Here is a 22,279-nt window from a genome sequence, read left to right as displayed (position 1 = left end):
AGGCGTCAGGAAGTACCCAGACGCAACTGGAGTTGGTCCATCCTCTGTCGGCGAAGAGAAAGGAGGACATCACTAAGGGGATTGTGCCTTACATCGCCCAAGATATGAGCCAGTCAATACGGTGGAAGGAGAGGGCTTTAAGAACATGTTTAAAATCGTCGAGCCAAGATATACTGTGCCAGCACGGGAGACTGTCATGCGTGCGCTACGTTCACGGTTTGATGGACTTAAAGTAAATGTAAACCAGTTACTCCAATCCTCCGAGGCTGTAGGCCTCACAACTGATTTGTGGTCTTCGCTTAGAATGGAGGCATACATGACAGTTACGGCCCATTTTATCGATGCAGACTGGAAAATGAATAGCGTTGTGTTAGAAACAAAGCAGATGGATGAAGCGCACACGGGAGAAAATGTCGCTGCGCGACTCACTTAAGTCGCGGAAGCTTACCACATTCCACCAGAGAAGCGGGTGTCAGTGGTAACGGACAACGCTGCCAACATGGTCTTCTCGGTGGAATTACTGAAGGGATCCGGTCAGTGGCCAGACGTGGAGTTGGTTAGGTGTGCAGGCCACACCCTGCAGCTGTGCGTAAATGCTGCCTTAAAAGAAGACCCGGTGTCGCGCACGGTGGCTGCGGCGCGCCGTCTTGTTGGGCACTTCAAAAAGGGACACAAAGCAAAAACGGGTCTCAAAGAGAAACAGGTGCAGCAAAAAGCTCCTGAGCACGAACTCATTCAGGATGTGGCCACCCGGTGGAACTCCACCTGCTTTATGTTGGAGCGACAGTTGGAGCAGCGCTGGCCCATCACCGCCGTTTTATCGGACCCCAATTACACTAAGAGGAGTGACAGCAGCACTTTGGACATGACAACAGAGCAGTGGAATATGGCTAAAGACATCACAGACGTTCTTAAGCCCTTTATTACACTGACCGAGCTGTTGTCGGAGGAGACTAACACATCCCTGTCTGCGGCCATCCCAATGCTTGAGAATCTAAAAAAATTTAATCTTGCCGTCACAGATAACGATAGTCCAACAAATAAGAAGTTGAAACTTAAGCTTGTGCAGGAAATAGATAGTCGATGGAAACTCAAAGACCGAGTTGTGATGACAAGCAGCCTGTACATTTTAACTGCAGTACTGGACCCGTGCTTCAAACAGCTACCTTTTCTTAATGATGAGAAACGGGATGAGGCCTATTCTGAAGTCGTAAAACTTGCAAAAAGGCTAAGCCTCTCAGGAGACTGCGCAGAGCAGACATGGGATGATGAGGACCCGTTGGCAAAAAAACAGAAAACGGCAAAAGAGAAGGAGATAGTAATGCTTCTTTGTGGACATGGTGCAGAGGATGACCCTGATGAGCCAAGCGCACAAAGATCCTCTTGCAACGAAATGAAAGATTATCTTCAGGACAGAAGTAAAGTGGACACTGCTGGGCCACTTGCGTGGTGGAAAAATAATGAGGAGAGATATCCACGACTTGCTCGGGCAGCCAAACGCCTGCTCTGCATCCCTGCAACCTCCACTCCTGCAGAGCGCATATTTTCCAAAGCAGGATTTATTGTTAACAAGTCGAGGAGCTGTCTTTTACCCTAGAATGTGGACATGTTAGTGTTTTTGGCCCACAACATAAAAAAGGTGGACTAGGCCTGCAGATCTGTAAGTAGCCTTGACGGCTTTATTATGCTGACTCAATAGATTGTGTTTTCTTATGTTTTAGTTTTTATTTGTACACTTGACGCGTTTGAAAATACCCTAAATAATGTAACAAAACAAAAATAAATCTATAGGCCTTCCTACTATACAGGGTTGTTTTTTAGGCTATTTGGGTTTTTTGTGTGTTTGTTTTAAAATGCCTAGATCGGCTGGACAAAAGTTAACCCAGCTTTGAAAGTAAAAAAGAATATACAGCCTGTATAAACGAGAGCTTTTGTTAGGATTTTTCATTATTTGGCAGTTTTAGCAGTTATATTTTTGTAGCGTATGGTGTGGTCAGGTGCGCGATTGTGACTGCCACTATAGACCTAGGACAGAGCTCCTCACTTTGCAGTTAAAAAAAATCACTTAATTTTCAAAGAATTGTATTATTATTATAGTTTTATGTATTGATGTTTTTTCGTTGTTGTTTTATAAATGCTGTATGAAAATTGTTTAATCAAAATGCAAAACATTGGGTCTTTTTTTTTTTTTTTTTTTTTAGTCGACTGATCGTTGCGCAGGACAGGACTTTGGTCGACTAAGCATTTCTTTGGTTGACTACAGCCCTATTCACAACAGACAACGACCAACTCTTTATCTATAAGCATGTTCAATCGGGTGAAAACAAACTCCAACCAAAACCAACAGGGGTAACACACTGATCCAACAAACTCCAACAGACTAGTTTGTTGGCGTTTGTCTGTGCGGTGTGAATTGGCCTATACACAACAGAGCCTCTGATCTAAAGACACTCATTAACACCAGAATATGCTCCAGATTATGCAGAAATCATATTTCACAATAACTGAGTAACCAGAGATTTTCTCACCTCAGCTGTGAGATGTAGGGCAGACACTGAAGAAAACTCTTCACTTCTCTCTCTTCCTCTGAACATCTTCTCAGATCTACTGGTTTCTTCTCTGTCTGCAGCTTCAGCACTTCCAGGAGGACGGAGCTCTTTCTCTGTGAGAGATCTATGATCCAGACACCAGGTGACTGGAAAACTGACTGTAATACTGGAAGATAATTCCTGCCTGTTTGAGTCTCATAGTTCTTAACATGAGAGCAAAGATCCAGCAGGAAATCAGTGTCATTAAATATGTAACTCCGTCCATAATCAGAAGAGCTGGTGCAGACTGATGTTAACAGTTTCAGCATCTGCTCTCCTGTCTGTGTCTCAATCTCTGCTGCTTTAATGAAGAGACTCAGAAGAAATCTGCTTACATCACTTTTACTCTGATTAGAGAATCTGTAACAAAATAGAAAAGAGAAATGTGAATAAACACAGATATCACAGAAATTATTACATATGACGTGATTAAATAATGAAAAATAACAATAAATTGTGTTTTGTTTCTGGTTTTCACATTAAACACTTTTTAAATTAGACATTAAATGTCAATAATAATGAATTTACAGTTTTGATAACTGTACAAACATTAAATAATGGGGAAGTCGTAGCCTAATGGTTAGAGAGTCGGACTCGTAATCCAAAGGTTGCGGGTTCGAGTCCCCGGCCGGCAGGGATTGTAGGTGGGGGGAGTGAATGTCCAGCGCTCTCTCCACCCTCAATACCACGACTGAGGTGCCCTTGAGCAAGACACCGAACCCCCAACTGCTCCCCGGGCGCCACAGCATAAATGCTGCCCACTGCTCTGGGTGTGTGTGTGTGTGTGTGTGTGTGTGTGTGTGTGTGTGTGTGTGTGTGTGTGTGTGTGTGTGTGTGTGTGTGTGTGTGTGTGTGTGTGTGTGTGTGTGTGTGTGTGTGTGTGTGTGTGTGTGTGCACGTTGGATGGGTTAAATGCAGAGCACGAATTCCGAGTATGGGTCACCATACTTGGCACTATGTCAATTCACTTCACTTCATAAAGGCATCAGATTCAACACAGACTTACACTGAACTCTTTTTGAAGTTTTATGATGAAATATGAAGTTTTATGAGACCCAGCAAAGCAGAAGTGCTACATTTGAAAGAGGTCATTAAATAATACCTCATTTTAATCTAAAACAGGATAAACTGATACGATCAGTATTCAGTATAACCCTGTTCAATATATCCACAGAAATTCAAGATTCAAGATTCAAGAGTTTTATTTGTCACATACACAATTATACAGAGTATAACCAGCAGTGAAATGTAGGTTAGATCCGCTCCAAGGACAGTGCAATTATAAAGTATACAAATATTGAGAAGAAGAAAAGTAGAAAAAATAAAATAAAAGAATAAAATAAAATAAAATATAAGATAAAAAATATAAATATAAATGTGCAGGTCAGTATGTTGTTGACTTAAATAGTAATACGAGGAATGTGCAAAAATAATGTGCAAAAAAGTTGTACAGGGTATTTAAATAGCAGCAATATGATATTTACATGGAGAAAAATTATGAATAGCTATTGATATGGTGATATTTACATGGAGACAAGTGATGTTATGACACAGAGTTAGAGTTTAGGAGCCTGATGGCCTGGGGGAAGAAGCTCCTCCTAAGTCTCTCAGTTTTTGCCATCAGGCTACGGAAGCGCTTACCAGATGGAAGCAAAGTGAATAGACGGTTACCAGGGTGATTAGAGTCCTTGAAGATTTTAACAGCTCTATTTTTGCAGTGTTTGAGGTAGATGTCCTGCAGAGAGGGGAGAGCAAACCCTGAGATGCGCTCAGCTAAGCGCACAACTCTCTGTAGTGCTTTGCAGTCCTGATTGGAGCTGTTTCCATACCACACTGAGATGCACTGAGTCAATACACTTTCTATGGTCCCTGAATAGAAAGTTTTCAGGATTGCTGGTGAGACCCTGAATTTCCTCAGCTGTCGCAGATGGTACAGTCTTTGCCTGGCTTTCTTAACCTGTGTTTGGATGTGTGTAGTCCAAGTCAGGTTCTCGGAGATGTTTACACCGAGGTACTTGAAGCTACTCACCCTCTCCACAGGGGTCCCACTGATCATAAGAGGAGTGTAGGGCTGCTGCGGTCTCTTCCTAAAGTCCATGATCAGCTCTTTAGTTTTGCTCACATTCAGAGAGAGACAGTTGTCCTGGCACCATGATGTGAGACTCTCTACCTCATCCAAGTATGCGGTCTCATCGTTGTTGGAGATGAGGCCCAGAACCACAGTATCAACAGCGAATTTGACAATAGATGTGGAGCTGTGAAAGGACACACAGTCATGCGTGTAGAGAGAGTAGAGCAGGGGACTCAGGACACAGCCCTGTGGGGCTCCTATGTTCAGGGTGATGGAGTTTGAGGTGAACTGGCCAACTTTCACCACTTGAGGTCTGCCGGTGAGGAAGTCTTGAATCCAGTCACAGAGTGAGGAGTTTTGATAGGGACTATAGTGTTGAAAGCTGAGCTATAGTCAATGAATAGCAGCCTTACATAATTCCCATTGTTGCTGTCCATGTGTGTGAGGGAAGAGTGGAGAACGTGAGAAATGGCATCATCCGTAGATCTGTTTGGGCGATAGGCAAACTGGAGAGGGTCCAAAGTATCAGGGATGGAGGAGCAAATGTGGCTCTTTACAAGTCTCTCAAAAACCTTCATGACTATAGATGTGAGGGCAACTGGGCGATAGTCATTCAGGCAAGAGGGTTTATTGTTCTTTGGCACAGGGATAATAATGGATTTTTTGAATGAAGTGGGAACCACGGAGGTAGCAAGGGACTCATTAAAGATAGACGTGAACAAACCAGCGAGCTGATCAGCGCAGGACCTCAGAACACGGCCGGTTATCCCATCAGGTCCGGCTGCTTTCCTGACGTTCACTCTTTAGCGCACTCCGAACCTCATCCTCTGACACGGTGATTACAGGATCATCGCTGCTCTGCCTGCTGCTTCCTGACGCTCTGGTCGGCAGAGTCGCGCCGCCGCCGTTGCCATCGAAGCGGCCGTAGAAGATGTTTAACTCGTCGGCCAGCAACGGATCTGCTCTCACCTCCGCGGAGGATTTGTTTCCGAAGTCACAGATGGTCCTCAGTCCCTGCCACATCCGTCGAGAGTCGTTGAGCTGGAAATGAGACTCAATTCTCTCTCTGTATCTGTGTTTGGCGGCTCTTACTGCGCGTCGGAGAGCATAGCACGATGCTTTGTACTCGCTCATATTCCCGGTCAGAAGAGCCTCATTGTAAGCGGCAGTGCGTGTGTTAACCGCGGCACGGATTGTTCTGTCCACCCACGGTTTCTGATTGGAGAATGTCCTTATCGTTATTGTTTCTGTAGCTTGCTCGGTTAGCGTGTTTACGAAGCTTAATGCTACATCCGTGAACTCGCTGACGTCAGAAGAACTCGCCCGGAACATGTCCCAGTCGACGTCATCAAGCGCCGCCTGCAGCATAGTCTCTGAGTGGGAGGACCAGCGCGTCACTGCTCTCTGCACCGGAGGTTCCTGAACGAGCCTTTGTTTGTATCCCGGTGTTAGAAAAATGGCAGCATGGTCCGATTTGCCAAAAGCCGGATTAAAGTCAAAATTGTATTTAAGTCAAATTTCTTTACATAAATTGATCCATCTACACGACACACACTGGCCATTAATAACAAATTCATCCCAAAAGCAAACATTAGCACAACTGAATAAAAATACAGTATTTATACCAAGAGGTATAAAACGAATCTTGTATTTTACATAAATATTGTGATTATATAATAATATAATATAATCTAAAAATGACTAAATCACTGCACACTGATACATTTCAGCCTTCAGTCTTTCTGAGAGTGTCATCAGTGAGCAGTGTTTTAGTCTCTTTAGTGCTTCTATTGTAATGGTCATAATGGGAATAAAGGCTTTTTAACTTTTTTTTGGACCAGAAGTGCCTTGGATTGCTTTCTTGTAGGCTAATAGTTGCTTCAAAGCCAATCAGAGAGCACCTTCTGGGAATACTTCAGGTCCTTTCAGCAAGTAGCACTTCAAGATGTCTCCTACGACCGGTGTTTCTTTATACTGGAGTCCAAGTTCAAAATAAAACTCTGTGAAGTGCTTCATTGTGAATGTATGGAGCTGTATGAACCACTGCAAGCTGTGAAGTGAGCAGGAATGTTTGTCCGAACTCAACTAGTTTTGTGAGAGAACACAGCGACTTTGAAAGAGAATGCACATGTTTTGTAAGGGAATGAAAATCTATTTGTGAGAGAACGCTAAAGTTATGCGAGCGCAGACAAAGTTTCTTGAGGAAACGTAAAAGTTATGAAACTTTTTTTGAGCATCCTTGAATAGCAGGCGCATATCTCTATCATACTCCTTAAACACAGGTGAAAACTGTGGTGCTCATCAGGACTGACTGGATGTTGGCTTAATGAAATGATCGAGAATGTAAGTGTAATTATTATATTGTTAATTAAGTAGCTAACACTGATAAGGCCAAGTCACACCGCACAGACAAACTCCAACAAACTAGTTGGCCGCTGGATTTAGAATCTTTTGAAAAATAACTCATGTTCACAACTAGGGCTGTCAACTTTAGTCGACTAATCGGTCGATGCCGGCTTGGTCGACCACTTTTTTTTTTTTTTTTTTCACCAATAAAGAAATTTTCATTGATTTACTCCTTGATGTTTATTCCTTTATTAGCAGTTATATATTACTGTATTCTAAATATAATTAGCCTATGTTTTATCCCCAACTTTAAATGCTTTAATTTAGGCTATTTTATAACAGCGCCACAATTTAGCGCACCACGAACACTCGGGAACCGCACCTGTGGCTGGCTGCACTACTGCTTTGCGCTCAGTAAGGAATATAGGTAGTTTTGCTGTATTCATTCAGTTAGAACGCTACTTGTTTTGGCTTTAGTCGACAAAATGTCCAAGAAATCTAAATCTTTTGTCTGGCTGCATTTTGCAAAAAAAGACGACAAGACTGTGGAGTGCAAGCTATGCGGCCTAAAGCTAACTTACCATAGCTCAACGACCAATATGACCTATCACCTAAAAGCGGTAAGCGAGATATAAATGTGTCAGACAGCTTGCTATGTCTAATGTCGAAAAGTTTATATATTTTATTGGTTATGTACTAGGCGCATGCCCAGGCCATGCCACAGGCGTCAGGAAGTACCCAGACGCAACTGGAGTTGGTCCATCCTCTGTCGGCGAAGAGAAAGGAGGACATCACTAAGGGGATTGTGCCTTACATCGCCCAAGATATGAGCCAGTCAATACGGTGGAAGGAGAGGGCTTTAAGAACATGTTTAAAATCGTCGAGCCAAGATATACTGTGCCAGCACGGGAGACTGTCATGCGTGCGCTACGTTCACGGTTTGATGGACTTAAAGTAAATGTAAACCAGTTACTCCAATCCTCCGAGGCTGTAGGCCTCACAACTGATTTGTGGTCTTCGCTTAGAATGGAGGCATACATGACAGTTACGGCCCATTTTATCGATGCAGACTGGAAAATGAATAGCGTTGTGTTAGAAACAAAGCAGATGGATGAAGCGCACACGGGAGAAAATGTCGCTGCGCGACTCACTTAAGTCGCGGAAGCTTACCACATTCCACCAGAGAAGCGGGTGTCAGTGGTAACGGACAACGCTGCCAACATGGTCTTCTCGGTGGAATTACTGAAGGGATCCGGTCAGTGGCCAGACGTGGAGTTGGTTAGGTGTGCAGGCCACACCCTGCAGCTGTGCGTAAATGCTGCCTTAAAAGAAGACCCGGTGTCGCGCACGGTGGCTGCGGCGCGCCGTCTTGTTGGGCACTTCAAAAAGGGACACAAAGCAAAAACGGGTCTCAAAGAGAAACAGGTGCAGCAAAAAGCTCCTGAGCACGAACTCATTCAGGATGTGGCCACCCGGTGGAACTCCACCTGCTTTATGTTGGAGCGACAGTTGGAGCAGCGCTGGCCCATCACCGCCGTTTTATCGGACCCCAATTACACTAAGAGGAGTGACAGCAGCACTTTGGACATGACAACAGAGCAGTGGAATATGGCTAAAGACATCACAGACGTTCTTAAGCCCTTTATTACACTGACCGAGCTGTTGTCGGAGGAGACTAACACATCCCTGTCTGCGGCCATCCCAATGCTTGAGAATCTAAAAAAATTTAATCTTGCCGTCACAGATAACGATAGTCCAACAAATAAGAAGTTGAAACTTAAGCTTGTGCAGGAAATAGATAGTCGATGGAAACTCAAAGACCGAGTTGTGATGACAAGCAGCCTGTACATTTTAACTGCAGTACTGGACCCGTGCTTCAAACAGCTACCTTTTCTTAATGATGAGAAACGGGATGAGGCCTATTCTGAAGTCGTAAAACTTGCAAAAAGGCTAAGCCTCTCAGGAGACTGCGCAGAGCAGACATGGGATGATGAGGACCCGTTGGCAAAAAAACAGAAAACGGCAAAAGAGAAGGAGATAGTAATGCTTCTTTGTGGACATGGTGCAGAGGATGACCCTGATGAGCCAAGCGCACAAAGATCCTCTTGCAACGAAATGAAAGATTATCTTCAGGACAGAAGTAAAGTGGACACTGCTGGGCCACTTGCGTGGTGGAAAAATAATGAGGAGAGATATCCACGACTTGCTCGGGCAGCCAAACGCCTGCTCTGCATCCCTGCAACCTCCACTCCTGCAGAGCGCATATTTTCCAAAGCAGGATTTATTGTTAACAAGTCGAGGAGCTGTCTTTTACCCTAGAATGTGGACATGTTAGTGTTTTTGGCCCACAACATAAAAAAGGTGGACTAGGCCTGCAGATCTGTAAGTAGCCTTGACGGCTTTATTATGCTGACTCAATAGATTGTGTTTTCTTATGTTTTAGTTTTTATTTGTACACTTGACGCGTTTGAAAATACCCTAAATAATGTAACAAAACAAAAATAAATCTATAGGCCTTCCTACTATACAGGGTTGTTTTTTAGGCTATTTGGGTTTTTTGTGTGTTTGTTTTAAAATGCCTAGATCGGCTGGACAAAAGTTAACCCAGCTTTGAAAGTAAAAAAGAATATACAGCCTGTATAAACGAGAGCTTTTGTTAGGATTTTTCATTATTTGGCAGTTTTAGCAGTTATATTTTTGTAGCGTATGGTGTGGTCAGGTGCGCGATTGTGACTGCCACTATAGACCTAGGACAGAGCTCCTCACTTTGCAGTTAAAAAAAATCACTTAATTTTCAAAGAATTGTATTATTATTATAGTTTTATGTATTGATGTTTTTTCGTTGTTGTTTTATAAATGCTGTATGAAAATTGTTTAATCAAAATGCAAAACATTGGGTCTTTTTTTTTTTTTTTTTTTTTTAGTCGACTGATCGTTGCGCAGGACAGGACTTTGGTCGACTAAGCATTTCTTTGGTTGACTACAGCCCTATTCACAACAGACAACGACCAACTCTTTATCTATAAGCATGTTCAATCGGGTGAAAACAAACTCCAACCAAAACCAACAGGGGTAACACACTGATCCAACAAACTCCAACAGACTAGTTTGTTGGCGTTTGTCTGTGCGGTGTGAATTGGCCTATACACAACAGAGCCTCTGATCTAAAGACACTCATTAACACCAGAATATGCTCCAGATTATGCAGAAATCATATTTCACAATAACTGAGTAACCAGAGATTTTCTCACCTCAGCTGTGAGATGTAGGGCAGACACTGAAGAAAACTCTTCACTTCTCTCTCTTCCTCTGAACATCTTCTCAGATCTACTGGTTTCTTCTCTGTCTGCAGCTTCAGCACTTCCAGGAGGACGGAGCTCTTTCTCTGTGAGAGATCTATGATCCAGACACCAGGTGACTGGAAAACTGACTGTAATACTGGAAGATAATTCCTGCCTGTTTGAGTCTCATAGTTCTTAACATGAGAGCAAAGATCCAGCAGGAAATCAGTGTCATTAAATATGTAACTCCGTCCATAATCAGAAGAGCTGGTGCAGACTGATGCTAACAGTTTCAGCATCTGCTCTCCTGTCTGTGTCTCAATCTCTGCTGCTTTAATGAAGAGACTCAGAAGAAATCTGCTTACATCACTTTTACTCTGATTAGAGAATCTGTAACAAAATAGAAAAGAGAAATGTGAATAAACACAGATATCACAGAAATTATTACATATGACGTGATTAAATAATGAAAAATAACAATAAATTGTGTTTTGTTTCTGGTTTTCACATTAAACACTTTTTAAATTAGACATTAAATGTCAATAATAATGAATTTACAGTTTTGATAACTGTACAAACATTAAATAATGGGGAAGTCGTAGCCTAATGGTTAGAGAGTCGGACTCGTAATCCAAAGGTTGCGGGTTCGAGTCCCCGGCCGGCAGGGATTGTAGGTGGGGGGAGTGAATGTCCAGCGCTCTCTCCACCCTCAATACCACGACTGAGGTGCCCTTGAGCAAGACACCGAACCCCCAACTGCTCCCCGGGCGCCACAGCATAAATGCTGCCCACTGCTCTGGGTGTGTGTTCACGGTGTGTGTGTGTGTGTGTGTGTGTGTGTGTGTGTGTGTGTGTGTGTGTGTGTGTGTGTGTGTTCACTGCTGTGTGTGTGCACGTTGGATGGGTTAAATGCAGAGCACGAATTCCGAGTATGGGTCACCATACTTGGCACTATGTCAATTCACTTCACTTCATAAAGGCATCAGATTCAACACAGACTTACACTGAACTCTTTTTGAAGTTTTATGATGAAATATGAAGTTTTATGAGACCCAGCAAAGCAGAAGTGCTACATTTGAAAGAGGTCATTAAATAATACCTCATTTTAATCTAAAACAGGATAAACTGATACGATCAGTATTCAGTATAACCCTGTTCAATATATCCACAGAAATTCAAGATTCAAGATTCAAGAGTTTTATTTGTCACATACACAATTATACAGAGTATAACCAGCAGTGAAATGTAGGTTAGATCCGCTCCAAGGACAGTGCAATTATAAAGTATACAAATATTGAGAAGAAGAAAAGTAGAAAAAATAAAATAAAAGAATAAAATAAAATAAAATATAAGATAAAAAATATAAATATAAATGTGCAGGTCAGTATGTTGTTGACTTAAATAGTAATACGAGGAATGTGCAAAAATAATGTGCAAAAAAGTTGTACAGGGTATTTAAATAGCAGCAATATGATATTTACATGGAGAAAAATTATGAATAGCTATTGATATGGTGATATTTACATGGAGACAAGTGATGTTATGACACAGAGTTAGAGTTTAGGAGCCTGATGGCCTGGGGGAAGAAGCTCCTCCTAAGTCTCTCAGTTTTTGCCATCAGGCTACGGAAGCGCTTACCAGATGGAAGCAAAGTGAATAGACGGTTACCAGGGTGATTAGAGTCCTTGATGATTTTAACAGCTCTATTTTTGCAGTGTTTGAGGTAGATGTCCTGCAGAGAGGGGAGAGCAAACCCTGAGATGCGCTCAGCTAAGCGCACAACTCTCTGTAGTGCTTTGCAGTCCTGATTGGAGCTGTTTCCATACCACACTGAGATGCACTGAGTCAATACACTTTCTATGGTCCCTGATTAGAAAGTTTTCAGGATTGCTGGTGAGACCCTGAATTTCCTCAGCTGTCGCAGATGGTACAGTCTTTGCCTGGCTTTCTTAACCTGTGTTTGGATGTGTGTAGTCCAAGTCAGGTTCTCGGAGATGTTTACACCGAGGTACTTGAAGCTACTCACCCTCTCCACAGGGGTCCCACTGATCATAAGAGGAGTGTAGGGCTGCTGCTGTCTCTTCCTGAAGTCCATGATCAGCTCTTCAGTTTTGCTCACATTCAGAGAGAGACAGTTGTCCTGGCACCATGATGTGAGACTCTCTACCTCATCCAAGTATGCGGTCTCATCGTTGTTGGAGATGAGGCCCAGAACCACAGTATCATCAGCGAATTTGACAATAGATGTGGAGCTGTGAAAGGACACACAGTCATGCGTGTAGAGAGAGTAGAGCAGGGGACTCAGGACACAGCCCTGTGGGGCTCCTATGTTCAGGGTGATGGAGTTTGAGGTGAACTGGCCAACTTTCACCACTTGAGGTCTGCCGGTGAGGAAGTCTTGAATCCAGTCACAGAGTGAGGAGGCCGAGGTCTGTGAGTTTAGATGCCAGCTTGATAGGGACTATAGTGTTGAAAGCTGAGCTATAGTCAATGAATAGCAGCCTTACATAATTCCCATTGTTGCTGTCCATGTGTGTGAGGGAAGAGTGGAGAACGTGAGAAATGGCATCATCCGTAGATCTGTTTGGGCGATAGGCAAACTGGAGAGGGTCCAAAGTATCAGGGATGGAGGAGCAAATGTGGCTCTTTACAAGTCTCTCAAAAACCTTCATGACTATAGATGTGAGGGCAACTGGGCGATAGTCATTCAGGCAAGAGGGTTTATTGTTCTTTGGCACAGGGATAATAATGGATTTTTTGAATGAAGTGGGAACCACGGAGGTAGCAAGGGACTCATTAAAGATAGACGTGAACAAACCAGCGAGCTGATCAGCGCAGGACCTCAGAACACGGCCGGTTATCCCATCAGGTCCGGCTGCTTTCCTGACGTTCACTCTCTTTAGCGCACTCCGAACCTCATCCTCTGACACGGTGATTACAGGATCATCACTGCTCTGCCTGCTGCTTCCTGACGCTCTGGTCGGCAGAGTCGCGCCGCCGCCGTTGCCATCGAAGCGGCCGTAGAAGATGTTTAACTCGTCGGCCAGCAACGGATCTGCTCTCACCTCCGCGGAGGATTTGTTTCCGAAGTCACAGATGGTCCTCAGTCCCTGCCACATCCGTCGAGAGTCGTTGAGCTGGAAATGAGACTCAATTCTCTCTCTGTATCTGTGTTTGGCGGCTCTAACTGCGCGTCGGAGAGCATAGCACGATGCTTTGTACTCGCTCATATTCCCGGTCAGAAGAGCCTCATTGTAAGCGGCAGTGCGTGTGTTAACCGCGGCACGGATTGTTCTGTCCACCCACGGTTTCTGATTGGAGAATGTCCTTATCGTTATTGTTTCTGTAGCTTGCTCGGTTAGCGTGTTTACGAAGCTTAATGCTACATCCGTGAACTCGCTGACGTCAGAAGAACTCGCCCGGAACATGTCCCAGTCGACGTCATCAAGCGCCGCCTGCAGCATAGTCTCTGAGTGGGAGGACCAGTGCGTCACTACTCTCTGCACCGGAGGTTCCTGAACGAGCCTTTGTTTGTATCCCGGTGTTAGAAAAATGGCAGCATGGTCCGATTTGCCAAAAGCCGGATTAAAGTCAAAATTGTATTTAAGTCAAATTTCTTTACATAAATTGATCCATCTACACGACACACACTGGCCATTAATAACAAATTCATCCCAAAAGCAAACATTAGCACAACTGAATAAAAATACAGTATTTATACCAAGAGGTATAAAACTAATCTTGTATTTTACATACATATTGTGATTATATAATAATATAATATAATCTAAAAATGACTAAATCACTGCACACTGATACATTTCAGCCTTCAGTCTTTCTGAGAGTGTCATCAGTGAGCAGTGTTTTAGTCTCTTTAGTGCTTCTATTGTAATGGTCATAATGGGAATAAAGGCTTTTTAACTTTTTTTTGGACCAGAAGTGCCTTGGATTGCTTTCTTGTAGGCTAATAGTTGCTTCAAAGCCAATCAGAGAGCACCTTCTGGGAATACTTCAGGTCCTTTCAGCAAGTAGCACTTCAAGATGTCTCCTACGACCGGTGTTTCTTTATACTGGAGTCCAAGTTCAAAATAAAACTCTGTGAAGTGCTTCATTGTGAATGTATGGAGCTGTATGAACCACTGCAAGCTGTGAAGTGAGCAGGAATGTTTGTCCGAACTCAACTAGTTTTGTGAGAGAACACAGCGACTTTGAAAGAGAATGCACATGTTTTGTAAGGGAATGAAAATCTATTTGTGAGAGAACGCTAAAGTTATGCGAGCGCAGACAAAGTTTCTTGAGGAAACGTAAAAGTTATGAAACTTTTTTTGTGCATCCTTGAATAGCAGGCGCATATCTCTATCATACTCCTTAAACACAGGTGAAAACTGTGGTGCTCATCAGGACTGACTGGATGTTGGCTTAATGAAATGATCGAGAATGTAAGTGTAATTATTATATTGTTAATTAAGTAGCTAACACTGATAAGGCCAAGTCACACCGCACAGACAAACTCCAACAAACTAGTTGGCCGCTGGATTTAGAATCTTTTGATAAATAACTGTCATGTTCACAACAGACAACGACCAACTCTTTATCTATAGTCCATTTCAAGGACGTAAACAATAGCAAAGGCGTTGGAACGCTACTGCGCATGTCTGGTCCTGAAGCATTTCCGGTAGCACCATTTTTAAATTTCAGAAGGTGGAAGGTGGCTCTGATTGATGCTGCGCACGTGTACACGAGAGATGGTGGTAAACGCGTATCGCAGTCTGGATGCTTACAATTAACTCCTGAGCGGAAAAGTTGGGATCATTTGTTCGTACAATGGATGACATCAGTCTTATATTCGGTTTAACTTACGATGTTATCATGGTTTCTAATCACTTCATGGCATTATTACTGATTGCATTCGTTTTATCATGTGTGCTTAGTTTGGTCAGGTTTGTTGCTGTGGAACAGTGCTAGAAAGCATTTGAATGCTCTATCAGAGCCATCATGTGGTCACAAATAAACAAGGTCAACGCAATTTAATGCTGGCTACCGTGTTTTGCGCAAACCTTTATTTGTTTTTGTTTTTTAAGATAAAGTATACCCTACATGCAGATTAATAAATGCGCGCACACACACACAATAAATACAGTATATACGTGGGTATGTATGTATGTATTTTATGCACATTTACTGTAAACACACACAGATCAAAAGTGTGGGCACTATTACTATTTTTTAATGTTTTTGAAATAAGAAAACAATAATATTTTGAAATATTACAATTTAAAATAATGGTTTTCTATTGTAATATGCTTTGAAATATAATTTATTTCCGTGATCTCAACTTAATTACTCCAGCCTTCAGTGTCACATGATCCCTCAGAAATCATTCTAATATACTGATTTATTATCAGTGTTGGAAAAAGTTGTGCTGCTTAATATTTCTTTATAAACTGAGATCATTTTAGTATTCTTTGAATAAAATAACAGCATTTATTTATAATAGAAATGTTTTGTAACAGCATGCATTACTGTTCAAAAGTCTGGGGTCAGTATTTTTATTTATTTATTTATTTTAATACATTTATTCAGAATTTAAAAAAAAAAAAGTGATAGTAAAGACATACTGTTAGGGAAGATTTCTATATTTTGAAAATCCCTGCCAGGATTCAATCAGTCAATCCTGTATAAAGTATCACAGGTTCCAGAAAAAGATATTAAGCAGCACAATTGTTTCCAACACTGACAATAACAAATATCAAATCAGCACATTAGAATGATCTCTGAAGGATCATGTGACATTTAAGACTGGAGAAATGGCTGATCAAAATCCAGCTTTGCATCACAGAAATAAATATAAAGAATATTAAAACAGAAAACCATTATTTTAAATTGTAATAGTTCACAGTATTACCGATTTTGTCTGTATTTTTGCTCAAATAAATGGAGGCTTAATGAGGATAAGAGATGTTTTTAAAAAACATAAAAAATAGTAATGTGTCCAGACATTTGACCAATACTGCATAGAAATAAAAGACAGAGACTGTTTCCAGCCAATTTATTAATGTGATCAATATGAAAAGCAGCATGCTGAGCATGAGCAGCTTTGAGTACTACATTGCATCTCATCCTCAAGTTCTCAAACACATCTGGGTGCTCATATGGTCTCATGTGGTTTGGCACTGTCCTGTCTCCCTGTAGCACTCACTGTCTCAGCTGTCTTACATTACAGATGATGGCTTTCCTAAAGACAAGAGAACAAAAACAATTATTTAATGCACAATATTTACAAATGACACTATTATTGTTTAATACATCATACATGTTGGACATTAGACATCGGTAACATCAGACAAGCATAAGTGATGAATAATTGTTAGTTTCACTATACGACATTCAAGTTTACAGTATACATTTCTATAATGTGTTACTCACTGCATTTATCTGCTGACAAGATAGCTAGACAACTAATCAGAACTCGTTTAATTACAGCCCACATAACGCTTGCAATAAAACGGAAATAAAAGCTTGGCCTTTTTCACTAAAAAATAATCAAAACGCTAGGCGCATATGTAAACAATGACGAAAACACAATGCTGCATCATACTTGAAGAGTTAATGTAAATAAATAGAAATAATCAAATGGAAAAAGACAACTTTTCCTTACCTGAATGGAAATGTGCTCGGTATATCCTGGAGTGGCTATTCTGCTTCTCGCTTCACTGCTGCAATCCAGATGCGTTTCTCGGAAATCCAAACCCTTTAATTTCCGATTATTTATAATTTAATGTTAGTTCCAGGCCAGAGGGATCACCCAACCACCGAGGAACAAGGATCTAATTTTAATTTTGACATTTTAAACAGCAGGATTAAATAAATGAACTGCAATCCCGTGTGCATCAAGCGCCTGCCGCCATTGTTTTGAATGCGCTCCAACACTAACCGGAAACGACCGAGGACCAAAGACGTCACTTCCTTATACCGCCGAACATCCGTTGAAATGGACTATAAGCATGTTCAGTTGGGTGAAAACAAACTCCAACCAAAACCAACAGGGGTAACACACTGATCCAACAAACTCCAACAGACTAGTTTGTTGGCGTTTGTCTGTGCGGTGTGAATTGGCCTATACACAACAGAGCCTCTGATCTAAAGACACTCATTAACACCAGAATATGCTCCAGATTATACAGAAATCATATTTCACAATAACTGAGTAACCAGAGATTTTCTCACCTCAGCTGTGAGATGTAGGGCAGACACTGAAGGAAACTCTTCACTTCTCTCTCTTCCTCTGAACATCTGAACAGATCTACTGGTTTCTTCTCTGTCTGCAGCTTCAGCACTTCCAGGAGGACGGAGCTCTTTCTCTGTGAGAGATCTATGATCCAGACACCAGGTGACTGGAAAACTGACTGTAATGCTGGAAGATAATTCCTGCCTGTTTGAGTCTCATAGTTCTTAACATGAGAGCAAAGATCCAGCAGGAAATCAGTGTCATTAAATATGTAACTCCGTCCATAATCAGAAGAGCTGGTGCAGACTGATGTTAACAGTTTCAGCATCTGCTCTCCTGTCTGTGTCTCAATCTCTGCTGCTTTAATGAAGAGACTCAGAAGAAATCTGCTTACATCACTTTTACTCTGATTAGAGAATCTGTAACAAAATAGAAAAGAGAAATGTGAATAAACACAGATATCACAGAAATTATTACATATGACGTGATTAAATAATGCAAAATAACAATAAACTGTTTTGTTTCTGGTTTTCACATTAAATACTTTTTAAATTAGACATTAAATGTCAATAATAATGAATTTACAGTTTTGATAACTGTACAGACATTAAATAAAGGCATCAGATTCAACACCGTACACAATCAGTATTTAGTATAACCCTGTTCAATATATCCACAGAAATTGTACTCAGTATTAAAGTCAAATTTCTTAACATAAATTGATCCATCTACACGACACACTGGCTATTACATTGTGAATGTATGGAGCTGTATGAACCACTGCAAGCTGTGAAGTGAACAGGAATGTTTGTCCGAACCAGAGGTGGGTAGAGTACCCAAAAACTGTACGCAAGTAAAAGTAAAAGTACTTGTAGAAATGTTTACTCCAGTAAAAGTACTAGTCTGAATAGTTACTTGAGTAAAGGTGTCTGCACACTGAGTCCAAAACTTTTGTCCGTCAAAAAAAATTCGGATCAGGTTCAATTTTTTGCGTTTTCGCATCCGTACCATGCATTTTGATAGGAAAGGATGGGGAATACGGAAAAACGCATGCGAAAGTGTGCAATGGCCTTAAGAGTAAAAAAGTATTGGATAAAAAAACCTACTCAAGTAGTTAGTTACTAGTTACTTTGGATCATATATTGAATATAGTCTATTTTTATTTAGATATTTAGATCAAATTTACACACACACACTGCCATTCAAAATATGTTTTTTAATATAATTTCTTTCAGTGATGCAAATCTGAATTTTTATCAGCGTTTACCCCAGTCTTCAGTGTCACATAATCCTTCAGAAATCATTCCATTATGTTGATTTATTATCAATGCTGTTCTTTTAGCTTTCTATTCATAAACGAATCCTGAATAAAATGTCACAGGCTCCAAAAAAAGCAGCAAAACCCTGTTGAAAAAAACAGCATATGCTGGTATATGTTACGAATCCTGGCCATGCTCTCCCGGTTAACCACCACTAGAGGTCACCCGTTCACCACAGTGACTATTTTCACTCACAAGCACATTGGACTCCATTTCCCACCATCCATTGCACTCCCTAATCACGCACAGCTGTTCTCAATTATCACACCCACACCTGATCACCATTTCACAATCACCACCACTCACTACTTAAGCCTGGGACTTGCTCTTGCACACCGCTAAGTATTGTTAGCGTTTATCACTAACCCAGCGATAGCAACTCTACAGAGCCATTATTCTAGTCTTGCCTTGTTTTCCTGCCGTGTCTGACCCTGCCCGTGTTTCCTGGATTAACCCTTCGCCTTGCCGTTTGGACTGTGTTCGCTCCCCGTTTGGATTATTGCTCTCGTCTCTGGATTATCTCTCTGCCTTGCCCCTTTGGATACTGTTCGCCGATCATCGACCCACGCTTGCTCCACGGATTGCTCTGTCTTGCCTCTGCCATACCTGTTTGCCCCTGTCTGACCCTGCCTGTTTTCTGACCATGTTTAGTAATAAATCTTTGCACATGGATCCGCACGTCTCACGTCTCGTCAGCCCCGTAACAGAATACTCGGCCACACAAGAATCCAGCGGCTTTTCAAGAGGACAATGGCCAGATATGGAGTCTGCATGGATGCTATTAACCCTCAAGCAGGGCTCGCGACCGCTCGAGGTTTATGTACAGGAGTACTTAGACCTCGCCTATTTTTCTGATCTGCCGGACTATGCACTTATAGATTTTTTTTGTGAGGGCATTAATCAGCCGCTCAAGTCTCAGTTAATCCACGAGGGTCCCTGTTCATCTCTCAGTAAATTTATGGACTATGCTTTGCTGTGTGTGGGCTCTCCGTTCACTGTGGGTGTCGCGGAGGAACGCGGCACCGCACTCACTCACAAAATGGCGGCAGCAACAGCACCCCTTCACGTCTCCGCTGTCAAGCCAGAGTCTGCTCACGTCTCCGCTGTCAAGCCAGAGTCTGCTCACGTCGTCGCTGTCAAGCCAGAGTCTGCTCACGTCGTCGCTGTCAAGCCAGAGTCTGCTCACGTCGTCGCTGTCAAGCCAGAGTCTGCTCACGTCGTCGCTGTCAAGCCAGAGTCTGCTCACGTCGTCGCTGTCAAGCCAGAGTCTGCTCTACCGTGGAGATCCTCTGCCCTGTCTACTCCACACTGGTGGGCTCTGGCTCTGTCTGCTCCGCGGTGGTGGTCAGCTGTCTGGCTCTGGGAGTCTCCTGCTCCACCCAGGTGCGCTCTGGTCCCGTCCTGCCCTGCCACGGCTCCTGAGACCATGAAGGCTCTCTCTGTGTTGTCGGTCTCTGCTCTCTCTGTGTTGTCTGTCCTTGTTCTCCCCAGATCCCAGTCTCTGTCATGGGTTCCTGCCCTGTCTGCCTCCCTGTGGTGGTCCTCTGCCCTGCCATGGTGGTCTTATGCTCGGGTCTGGTGGTTATCTGCCCCGCCGTGGTGGTCTTATGCTCAGGTCTGGTGGTCATCTGCTCCGCCGTGGCGGTCCTCTGCTCCGCCCTGGTGGGCTCTGGTCTCGCCTGTTCCGCTCTGGTCTCGCCTGTTCCGCCCTGGTGGGCTTCTGGTCCCGCCTGCTCCGCCCTGGTGGGCTTCTGTTCCGCCTGCTCCGCCCTGGTGGGCTCCCGTGCCATCTGGCTCCGCCCTGGTTTCCTGCCCTGCCGGCTCTGCCTCGATCCCCGGCCTCTGCACTTCCGCAGGGATCTGGCCCTCCATCCCTCCCCCTGTTCCGCCTCCGCTCCACCGCCCTCCTTGATTGTATCGGAGCGTCTAGAAGCCGCTCTTTGGGGGGGGGGGCTATGTTACGAATCCTGGCCATGCTCTCCCGGTTAACCACCACTAGAGGTCACCCGTTCACCACAGTGACTATTTTCACTCACAAGCACATTGGACTCCATTTCCCACCATCCATTGCACTCCCTAATCACGCATCTGTTCTCAATTATCACACCCACACCTGATCACCATTTCACAATCACCACCACTCACTACTTAAGCCTGGGACTTGCTCTTGTACACCGCCGAGTATTGTTAGCGTTTATCACTAACCCAGCGATAGCAACTCTAGAGAGCCATTATTCTAGTCCTAGTCTTGCCTTGTTTTCCTGCCGTGTCTGACCATGCCCGTGTTTCCTGGATTAACCCTTCGCCTTGCCGTTTGGACTGTGTTCGCTCCCCGTTTGGATTATTGCTCTCGTCTCTGGATTATCTCTCTGCCTTGCCCCTTTGGATACTGTTCGCCGATCATCGACCCACGCTTGCTCCACGGATTGCTCTGTCTTGCCTCTGCCATACCTGTTTGCCCCTGTCTGACCCTGCCTGTTTTCTGACCATGTTTAGTAATAAAGCTTTGCACATGGATCCGCACGTCTCACGTCTCGTCAGCCCCGTAACAGTATAGGTATGTTTTGAAGCATGGGATGCTGGTTTGAGCTGGTTTAAGATGGTCCTTTGCTGGTTTATGCTGGTCATGTGCTGGTCCTAAAATGGTCCGACCAGCTAAAGACCAGCATAAACCAGCATCCCAGCTTCAAAACATACCCAACTAGCCTATGCTGTTTTTTCTTTCACTAACACTGGTAATCAATATATTAGAATGATTTCTGAAGAATCATATGTCTCTGAAAACTGGAGTAACAGCTGATAAAAAAAATTCAGATTTGCATCACTGAATTAAATTATATTTTAAAGTATATTAATTGTTAATGAATTATGTATTATTTATATGTATATAACCTCTGACACAGAGAAGAGAGAAATCTCCTCACATGACCGCTACAGAACATCTGAACATAATGAAATAAATGCATATGAAGGATCTTCTTCCGTCTGTTCCGCAAAATGTAAACAAATGTAGCCTTTATTTCTGCAAGCGTAAATATTGTGAAAATATTAATTGTGTCTAAGCAAAGGCATTCCTCCTGGAACTAACGCGGGTTTGGCGGGTGTTCATTTCATACTCTGTGACAGCTTACTTAATGAATACATTATACATTGTATTTAATGTATAAGGCACATTTACAACTCAATGAATTTAAAACTCAATTTGGAGTTCAAAAAGCAACAGCAACAATAGTGGTAATTTATACTAAATACTAAACATTTATAAACATTATAAACACTATATAGATTATCTAGTTCTCCTTAATCCACATGAAAAACCTTCAAATTTAACGGTATTACAGAACAAGAATGAAAAAAATGAGTAGCTATAACATTTGATATTAAACTATGAAGTAAAACACACATTAGGCAATAGTGGCATTCATTATAAACAGAATACAACAAGT

At 42.6% G+C, this 22,279-nt stretch overlaps 1 protein-coding gene across 1 annotated transcript in view; it reads right to left on the bottom strand.

Annotated features, from left to right (window-relative positions):
- The window catches only part of LOC306852468 (uncharacterized protein), a 59,762-nt gene that overhangs the window by 25,217 nt on the left and 12,266 nt on the right, over positions 1-22,279 (bottom strand). The window contains exons 5-7 of the mRNA XM_079389328.1: positions 17,514-17,933; positions 10,257-10,676; positions 2,529-2,948 (exon numbers count right to left, since the gene is read on the bottom strand). Coding sequence (XP_079245454.1) covers positions 2,529-2,948; positions 10,257-10,676; positions 17,514-17,933 — 1,260 coding nt within the window. The remainder of the gene's footprint in view (positions 1-2,528; positions 2,949-10,256; positions 10,677-17,513; positions 17,934-22,279) is intronic.

The sequence above is a fragment of the Barbus barbus genome (assembly GCF_936440315.1).
Source record: "Barbus barbus genome assembly, chromosome: 3".
NCBI classification, from domain to species: Eukaryota; Metazoa; Chordata; class Actinopteri; order Cypriniformes; family Cyprinidae; genus Barbus; species Barbus barbus.
This window is presented reverse-complemented; position numbering and strand designations above follow the sequence as displayed.